Source organism: Pollachius pollachius, assembly GCF_949987615.1.
Source record: "Pollachius pollachius genome assembly, chromosome: 2".
Classification (NCBI taxonomy): domain Eukaryota; kingdom Metazoa; phylum Chordata; class Actinopteri; order Gadiformes; family Gadidae; genus Pollachius; species Pollachius pollachius.
The window spans coordinates 16,656,952-16,666,957 of NC_136935.1; the positions used below are offsets into that span (position 1 = coordinate 16,656,952).

The 10,006-nt window shown below is 43.7% G+C and overlaps 1 protein-coding gene across 2 annotated transcripts; it reads left to right on the forward strand.

Moving 5' to 3' along the window:
* Nucleotides 1-1,099: 1,099 nt before the first annotated feature.
* Nucleotides 1,100-8,928, forward strand: LOC307071787 (monocarboxylate transporter 9-like). Of its 2 annotated transcripts, none has more exons than XM_079730866.1 (6): nt 1,100-1,466; nt 2,456-2,716; nt 4,823-4,966; nt 5,471-5,566; nt 6,417-7,541; nt 7,933-8,928. In XM_079730866.1, exons 2-6 carry the CDS (start codon nt 2,503-2,505, stop codon nt 8,115-8,117), a joined length of 1,764 nt encoding a protein of 587 aa, XP_079586992.1. In that variant the 5' UTR covers nt 1,100-1,466; nt 2,456-2,502; the 3' UTR covers nt 8,118-8,928. The 2 variants fall into 2 exon arrangements, with proteins under 2 accessions (XP_079586992.1, XP_079586993.1); XM_079730867.1 differs by lacking the exon at nt 1,100-1,466 and adding an exon at nt 2,145-2,228.
* The last annotated feature ends 1,078 nt before the right edge of the window (nt 8,929-10,006 follow it).

A 10,006-nucleotide genomic window follows, 5' to 3' on the forward strand; every position in this document is an offset into this window, starting at 1 on the left:
CAACTGTCGCTGTTCAGCGTTAAGGGGATTATAGGGTCTTAGTCGGCCGAACATTCTTGGCTGTGGACTTTTGACTGTGGGAAAGGCATCAAAGTTCCACAAAGAATTAGTTTAAAAATGTTTTATATTGGGCTATCTGTACACATCTCAAAATCACCATTGTGATTTTCTGTCATAACTATTTTAGGCCTAACATATCTATTGCCTTTCTCCAGTAGCCTACGGGTCGGGTTAGCGTAGTTGCCTCCACTTTGGTCTCTGACGACTACCAATATTCCTCTTGTTGCACATAGTTGGACACCAAATATAAATGATGACCAATTTACTCTGAATAGCCACATCAAACTAGGCCTTTAGGCTGCGTGACCTATTAGCTCAGAATCATTGTCCAATTATTTTCACTTCTAATAATTGCATCGAAAGGATAATTTCCATAGAATTTAGATTATTTTTCAACTCTGCATTTTTCCTTCATCATCAAACTCTTAAGAGGAAGGGGCCCAGTTTGAGTTCTGCCCATCCCGAAGCTCAACTGTGACGTTATTCGTTAGAGCTCGTTACCACGTTATTGCGTCAGTGCATGTTACCACGTTATTGCGTAGTGCGCGTTACCACGTAATTAAACGTAACACGTAGGCCATTTATTGTGGTATTATTTCTAATCCATTTTAGCAAGAAGGGCGACTATTTTTATGTAATTTTCCTTGACGTATTTTTTTTTATTGAACACATAGAAACGGTCATAGGTATTTTATTTTGTCAAAATGTTGAAGCTTATACACACAACAAATCAATGTTGTATTTGACTTGGCATAGTATTAAACCGTTTACAATAATTCCTGGATTTTTTTCATTTCAGCATGATGATGCTGACATTATATAAATCGCTTAATAGCGGTAAACACCAACATAACGCTCATACCGTCGTTTATTTCCTCAGCGGCCAGAATCAAATGCGCGCGTCCCGCTTCACGCTCACTCACAGCTTCCTCTTGTTTCTTCCGTCGCGCGCGTGAACCCGGCCAGCGAGAACAGCTTTGAACCGGTTTGTTCGGTGGCTGCTAGGCGCCAGCTGTGGGCTGGAGGAGTCAGACGGGCAGAAAAACCTCAGTGCGGCCAGCGATGCGCGGCATCCGTGGGCGATGACTTTATGTGTATAAGCTCGTGCTGGCTAACGCTGCACACCTGAGGCTCGATCCAGGGAGAGGACCGTATATGGACCCTCCCCGCGGACTCCATACTTGAGTCTTGATCCGGGGAGAGGACCCCACATGGACCCTCCCTGCGGACTGCAGGACTGAGGCTTGATCCGGGGAGAGGAGGACCCCCACATGGACCCCCTGCGGACTACATACCGGAGTCTTGATCCTGGGAGAGGGCCCCACATGGACCCTCCTCCCTACGGACGGGGAACCTCCTCAGCAGGTGCTGCTGCTGTTGCTGCTGCTGTTGTTGTTATTGTCGAGGTAGGTGCCTCATGCATGCTCATCTTACCATTGTATGAGTTCTGGGTTTGCATTGTTGTTATGTTGAGCTCAACTTAAAACATCTGACGTCGGATTCTCTCTGATATTATGTAATTTTTGTTAACATTATATAGTTCCCAAAGCAACAAAAAAAAAGGGAAAAGTATTGACATTTGGAGTTTCAGGAACCATTTTACAAACAATCATTTGACGTGGATCCTTTTTTCTTACTTTATTGAACATGTATTATGATCATTGCAGTTCCTTTAGAGTAGCGACTGCAGTGGGGGAGTAAACAAAGGCTGGTCGATACATAGGGGTTGAGGGGAAGCTATTGAACGCTCGATGAACTCCTGAGGGGAGGAGAGATGTGCGATGCTACTGCAATATACTTCTGCAATAGGCTATTGCGCACACAGACGCCGTAGGTACAAAATATTGATGTATAAAGATCGGGAAAGTATCTTTAGATAACGCACAACGCAAATAAAAATGTATCTCGTTGTGCCCGTTCAGTGTCTGACGGTGCAGAATTTGAAGGGGCCAGATTTGAGGTGAATCTATAATATAATCAATGGCAGACCAACTGTCCAGTTGACGTTCTCTCCTCCTCAAAGGTGTGGTTTTAGAGAGAGAGAAACAAAAAGGACAGCCCATTATGTGTTTGGTGCAGTCAGTCTAAAATCAGGACTTAATACAGTCTGACCTGCCGGCTCTGCCAGGCAAGCCCTGCCCGCAGCCTTAACTACATCAAGGCTTTGCGTGAGTATGCGTTTTTGAAGGAACAACAAAACAGTCCGTGTTATTCATGTGGAAATCAATAACCAATGACTTGTATTTTTTTTCACCAGTGTTCGACAAAAGTTTATTTTGTGATTGCAAGACTTCATTTGGTTATGCACCAGATGGTTTAAATTTATACATATATGTTATATTTTACTTTATTGATACTTAAAAATACTAATTCCAACTTTCTTCCCCCTCTCCAGGAACCCCCCTGTGGTTCAGGCCGTCTCTGACCGTGCAGGTCTCCCCCATGGCTGCCACCATGAGGTCCTCCGGCCGGCCGGCACCCGACGGTGGTTGGGGATGGGTGATCGTTGTGGCCTGCTTCATGGCCCAGCTGCTGGCCTACGGCTCCCCCCAGTCAGTGGGCGTCCTCTACCCTGAGTGGCTGAACGCCTTCCAGCAGGGCAAGGGGATGACTGCCTGGGTGGGCTCCCTCGTGTCCGGACTGGGCCTTATAGCCAGTGAGTAGTGGGCCGAAGTAGGAACCGTATAGTAGCGAGGATGCTCTCGCTGTGTGGCACTGTGGGAATAACATCCAGATCCCTTGGATACTTACTGGTAGAATAGAGGAAGGCGATTAGTTGATAAACATACAATTCGATGATGGGATTACATTGAGGATTTGGAATATTTTGAGCAGAGAATCAATTTCCAGGGTTCAAATTAAAGCACCCTACTGCCACCTGTCAATGGTATGGTGCAATTCCCCACTCTGTTAAAAAAACACATCTCTCTTTACAAACGGATTTAGGATAATTATTAAACTCTGGTTTAATGCACCAAGTCACAGGTCTTCCGAGAACAACAACTTGAAGAGTTTAATTGGATTGGTCAATTGTTACCAGGTTCTCATATTGGTTCTCATATTGGTATCTACTCAATAAGGTTTTGTTAATTATTTTGGATTCTTTTGGTTTAATGGAAAATTTAGAAAAGACAATAGTGCAACAGGGAGACTACTTTAAGGGTCATGCTGCTGTTATTGACTTTGCCGTGGTGTTATTTAAGTGCACAGATTTCACAGGATCAGTAACCAATCTGTCAACCAAAGAGATTGGAACAGTGACTCAGTTCATTCTAAGATCAATGGAAAGGAGAAATGTTTGGACAAAGCAATAATAACATGAAATCCGTCAGAATACCAAAAATGTCAAATATTGGTGGAGAATGGCTCTGCGTTGGTACACTAGACCCACAGGATATTGCAGTCGACAAATCCTTATCCATGCTCCTGTCATGCATACCTGGTTGTGGTGGGGGTGTTTTTGTATTCATTACTCAAAAATGTCCAATTGGTCTAATTAAGTCAAAGCTATAATTTTAAACAGACGATTCTCTATTCTCATACAAATTAGTAATAATTGGACATATTCGTATCATATTGAACTGAACATAGATGATTTTGAGGAATATATGACGGCCCTCTTCTGTAGCCAATAGACCCTTTACACAGAGGCGTCATCATAAGTGGAAAAACCGTCACTCATATCACTTATTATTGGTCTCCTCCGTCTAGGTACTAGGGCATGGGTAGTATGTTTATCCTCACTAGTTGTCTTCTACCTCTTCCCTGGTACATTCTAATAAGGGTCGTTGCGGATGAGTATTATTGACAAAGATTGTCACTTTCCTTGACTCTGTCACTTTCCTTGACTCTCTGGCCAGATATTCCCTCGCTTTCATGTCTGGTTTGTGTCTCCACTGATGTTTTCTCTTTGTAGCTTCTCCTGTTCATGGTTTGTGTCAACGATACAATCATTCAATTAATCCTAACCAAATTCTAAATGTTCAAATGATCAAAGCAGAAAAACTTTCGGACTGCAAAATACATGCAAATCCTTTTTCAATGTTTCAAATGTTTTATCAAATTCATTACTCTTTGTTTTTTGTCTCTAAAATCCTACAGAAACCTCCCAGTGGTTTATTCTATAATTTGACACAAAATAAAATAACAAATATTATATATTATAAATATTATTGCAGTGATATATTTATTTTTTTACTGCCTCTGCTAATAAATAATAAATAATCACTTAGATATGACGGTTGGAAATAGCGTCCGTAACCACGGCCTGTTATTCCTAGCAGAGGTCTTCTATACAGGAATAACAGACCGCTGAATGCCGTTATTGACCAAACAGAATCGAGTTCATCAAAGCAGAGTGATAAAGTCTTATATATACCATAATATATCCATATAATATCACATGATGAGGTCAAAGGAAAAGTCCGGCTGTGAGTGATAAGGGCAATGTTCGTGCTCTGCCATAAACAAATGGCTCTGCGTTCGATGGCTTTATTAGCATAATCAATAAACATATTGCCCTTCGTTCAATGGGTTTATTACTATGATAAAGCTGTATCATTGTTTTTGTTGTGGTTGATTTGTTCCTATTTATTCATCTCGGATACTGTGGGATAACTCTTGCTGGATATCTTTCTTCTCTCTCTCTCTCTCTCTCTCTCTCTCTCTCTCTCTCTCTCTCTGTCTCTCGCTCTCCCCTTCTATCTCTCTCCTTCCGCCACTCCTTTAGTTGTGACTCTGTCTCTCTGGCTCCTCTCTACAGGTCCGGTGTGCAGTGCCTGTGTGGATAACTTCGGGGCCCGTCCCGTGACCATCTTCAGCGGGGTGATGGTGGCGGGGGGTCTGATGCTCAGTGCCTTCGCTCCCAACGTCCAGTTCCTCTTCTTCTCCTACGGCATTGTCGTTGGTACGGCCCTGTCTTCCCCTCTTCCACACACACATCATTCACATACATTTCTTAATTTCTTACACACTTTGGACACAAAAAAATGGACGTAAAGTGTATTTGTACACCGTGAAAAGTGTTTAAAGTAAAATGTATTATCATTATTATTGTAAGCCATGCCTCATAATCATTAGGGCCCTGTCTGTTATTGTGTGTTGACATGTTACAGGTATGTTGACATGTGAACATTGTTATAAATATACTGCTTGGCAAACTCAGGGCAGACACGTTTCCCACCTGTTTTCAGACAGTCACTAAGGCTTCCCTGATTTATTCCTAAAATATGGGCTTTTCCACCTTTAAATTGACTTGAATTAGAAAGTGTTTAAGAGACAGTGGTGAAAATAACCGATTGATCATGATTATGCCTTGATAGTAACCCTCCCCATCTCAGTACACTGTGGCTTTGGATATCTATATCTGTTTCTCATCGTCGACCATGCTGTGTGTGGTGGTTCTCGGCAGGCCTGGGTTGCGGTCTAGTCTACAACGCCACGCTGACCATCACCTGCCAGTACTTTGACAAGAGACGGGGCCTGGCTCTGGGCATCGTCACCACAGGTACCGCAGCCCTCCCTGCCATAATACACCCTGCCCCTCTGTGGCTGTTTAGTACCGGTGCTCCGTGCACACTTCTTACTTTCAGGTTTGACAAGCTCGGAGCCTGGATAGTTGGTCGTCTAGTGGCAGTGTAGCGCGGATGTTAGGGTAGCGACCCACAATGGCCACACCAGGGTGGTTGAGGCCTCAGCTCTTTGATGATAATTGTTTGGAGAAAGAATTTAGCAATTCATTGTGCATTAAAATATACATATTTCTTTAAAAAAAAAATAGTGCCGGCCTTGTCATTAGAATTTTCTTGGCTTCTTCTGCACAGACTAAATGGGTTTCAAGATAACTAATCTGGACATTGATTGAGTTGTGGGTGTTGAAAAATATATGTATATACAAGCACAATATACAAACATAGTATTTAGTAGTGGCCCACCCATCAGAAGACTCGTGGATACATACATACATACAAACATACATCTATACAGACTGACAGACAGGCAGGACAGTGGCCTGTAAGGTGAGAAATAAGTAATCATCAGTAAAAAGATGTGTTTTCAAATAGGCTTTGAGGGAAGCAGGGCTCTCTGTTAAGATGTTGCTGGATAGGGTTCCAGAGTAGCCATTCTGGTGTTGGGGACCACCAGCGGTCTGGTGCCAGAGGACCCCAGAGTGCCAGGGGGGTTGTAGGGGTGCAGGAACACAGAGAGGAAGGCGGTTGTGGGGCCCTGAAGGGACAATTTAGGGATGAGTTATGGAACAGTTTACGAGACGCAATGGGACGCCAGCATAGCTGGCAAGATATTATTTTAAAATATTTTTAGGGACTGATAAAGGTTTTTCTCCTCGCCCTGACCAGGCACCAGCTTCGGAGCTTTCCTCTATGCCGCCCTCCAGAATGAGCTGCTGGTGCTGTTCGGCCTCAACGGCTGCCTACTCATTGTGGGGGCCATGAGCCTGAACCTCATGGCCTGCGCGGGCTTCATGAGGCCGCTCAACATGCCCGGGTACCTCGTCAAGCGGAAGGCCGCGCTGGAGCGCAACGTACAGAAGCAGCTCCTGGAGAAGGAGTTCCTGGAAAGGGAACTCCTCGAGAAGCAACTGCCGGAGAAGCAACTCCTGGAGAAGCAGCTCCTGGAGAAGGAACTCCTCGAGAAGCAACTGCCGGAAAAGCAGCTCCTGGAGAAGCAGCTCCTGGAAAAGGAACTCCATGAGAAGCATCTGCCGGAGAAGCAGCTCCTGGAGAAGCAGCTCCGGGAGAAGGAACTTCTCGAGAAGCAACTGCCGGAGAAGCAGCTCCTCGAGAAGCTTGCACTGGACGACCTGAAAATATCTCCCGGTCTGACCGCGGCCAACAAATGCGCCATGGTGGCCAAGGAGCATTCGATCACCATCGACGCCAAGGACTCGGCCCTCGTCCGGAGCGACGACAACGGCAAGAAACAAGGCTTCCTGGGCCGCTTTGCCATTGTGAAGGTCCTGAAGAAGAAGCAGCAGGCGTATTTCAATTACACCCACTCCCTGGCCGACATCCTGCACGACCGCGTCATGCTGGCCTTCTGCGTGGCTGTCTTCTTGTTCAGCCTGGGGGCGTTCCCTCCCGTGCTTTTCATGGAGGACGTGGCCCAAAGCGAGGGTCTGGCTGAGGGCCCCAGCCTCGTCCCGCTGGTGTCCATCGTGGCCATCACCACCGGCCTGGGGAAACTGGTGTTGGGGATGCTGGCCGACCTCAAGTTCATCAACAGCATATACCTGTACACCTTCAGCCTGTTTGCCACCAGCCTGGCCCTGCTGCTCATCCCCATCACCAAGACCTACGTGGGCCTGCAGGTGCTGTCCGCCGTGGTGGGCTTCTTCTCCGGGAACTGGTCGCTCACCTCGTACATCACCACCAAGATCGTGGGCCTAGACCGGCTCACGCAAGCCCACGGCGTCCTGCTGCTCTTCGGAGGCTTTGGGATCGCCATCGGGCCACCGGTCGTAGGTACGAGGGTGATCTCCATGTATCTGTCTATATATAGAGATTCATAGGTTATATTTATTTTTAGGTTTTTCCCTTTTTCTGGAAAACCAGATTGGTTTTCTTTCCTTAACATCTTAACAAATAGTGGGTCCAACATATATTGCTGACTTATTCAGTATTTTTTTTAATTGTCACCACAGTGACATTTGCATGATTCTCTACTGTAACTGACTAATCCAAAAAATAGTAACCTTTTGTAACCTCTCCTAATTTTGATTGGGGGCTTTGCTTGTTCTCAGCCCCATTTTGAGGTTGCTTTTGATCAAAGTGTCTGCAAAATGACTAACTGTGAATGTCTTGATTTTTTCCTTCTTTTCCTTTTCTTTACTCCTATCTCCCTGTTGCCATGCAGGCTGGTTTTTCGACTGGACTCAGTCATATGAGCTGGCGTTCTACTTCAGCGGTGGCTGTGTGTTGCTGGGAGGTCTCATACTGCTGGTGGTCGCTCTACCCTGCTGGGATCAGAAGAAGAGAGAGAGTGATAGGCCAGAGGTCCAATACACCATCAACTGTGATAAAGTTGCCTCCGTAGCCTGAATGCTAATGTAAAAAAAACCTGTAGCCTTGCCAAATGCTCCCCAGTGGTCATTCGCTGTTAAGATGCACATACAGCTAATAAGAGTTTGCTCTCTTTAGTTTCCTGTAACTGGGACTGAAAATGCTCCCCCTTCTTTCAGGTGCAATTGAAACTATTAATAAAAACCTGATGCAGACTTTGAGATGCCTGGAATGGGCATTTTCTGACACACATATTCAGGTGACAATGCAATTTCCTATACAGATGTTTGTATGATTTGACACGGATGTTTGTGTTGAATTGAGAAATTGTTGCCTCATTTTCTGAGGCCCGACCATCAACAAGCAAATACTGTTTTAGACCACTTTCAAGCTAACCTAAAAGTCTTCATCGATGCCTAGCTATGTGGGCTACTTATTTTAATCAAACGATGACTGTTCTAATCACGTAGGCCTATTTTATGATACAACCATGTATTTCAATTTGCACTTTATTGCAAAAATGACTAAGACTGCATATCTAACTCAAATGTGTACACACGTCTTATTTTTGTGTTTGATTCACTTGACCAAAGCACCAAGGACAGTATAGATGCCTGTCCTTATACACCGCCTGTAAAATGATGTAAAAGCCTTTCTTAACGAACAGTAACTTATTTCTCTCCAGTGATTATTGATGAAAATGTACCTTTGCGTCTCTTTGTACAACCTTGTATGCACGGCATAGATGGAAGTATAACTGCATGTTGTATGCAGAAGAATTTCAGTATATAACGTACTCTTTATTTCTGCATTACTTAGCTAGGCTGGTCCTTTCTCCATTGTGTGTGTGTGTGTGTGTGTTTGTGTATGTGGGTGGGTGGGTGGCTGGGTGTGTGTTTGTGTGTTTGTGGTGCATAGGCATTTAACATTTCTGAGCAAATCTTCTTGCTCTTCCAAGCCAGTATTCAATGCACATTTTGTAAAGGCGTTTTGAAAAGAAACGCTATGTTGTAATTTATGGAAAATATATTTTGATGATACAGTAATTATTTGCAGTAGAATATATACTTGGATGTTGTGCTTCTTCTACAAATTTCCTTTGTATTTGCATTTTTAGATGTGGGAATGCGGGATGTATAAGGATTTAGCTTTCTTTATATGCATTTCCAGGGTTTGTATGTAGGGTTTGTATGTAGGACAGGGTTTAAATGAGGTCTAATACAGAACCGGAGACAAACAGTCTGTTGACCGCCAATATCAACATTACGTTCTGTTTCTTTTTTACTTAGTTTTGTATTTAGATGTTCATGTCCTTTCTTATTTAAACTGTGCCAATAAAATTGCTTTAAATTCATAGTGACACTGTTCATGTACCCACCATTTTGAACTGTCATGTACGTTTGATGATGTTTTCATAAGGATCGTTTTTCTCAAAGCAGCAATACCTGGTCCGGCTATCCTCAATGCAGTAAGAAGACATTTAAGGACACTTTATGCTTGAGCTTCTATGGCTTCAGCCCAAGGGCCCAGCTAGATCCAAAGGACCCTTAGTTGCGAGGGATCATTTATTTTAACAACAAATTATTTTATTTTACTTGAAAATACTTCTTTGATGTGTCTTTTAATGTGTCTATTAATATCAAAAAGCCAATATACCAATATACCAAACAATTTGCAAAGCATAGGTCACTCAAATGGACTTGTCAGGTGAAGGCAACAGCTTGGGCCCCCCAAGACGTGAGGGGCCTTAATGTGTTTGTCTAACCAGCAATAACTATTTAGTAAATGATCGCTTTCTCTCATTATATAGGGAAAATTAAAACAATGAAATATAAGATTAAAGGAAAACCTTTATTTCATCAATCTATAGGCTCTAGGTTCATAATGCCATCATTAAAGCCAGTACGGAAAGTAAGCAAGTGCTTCAT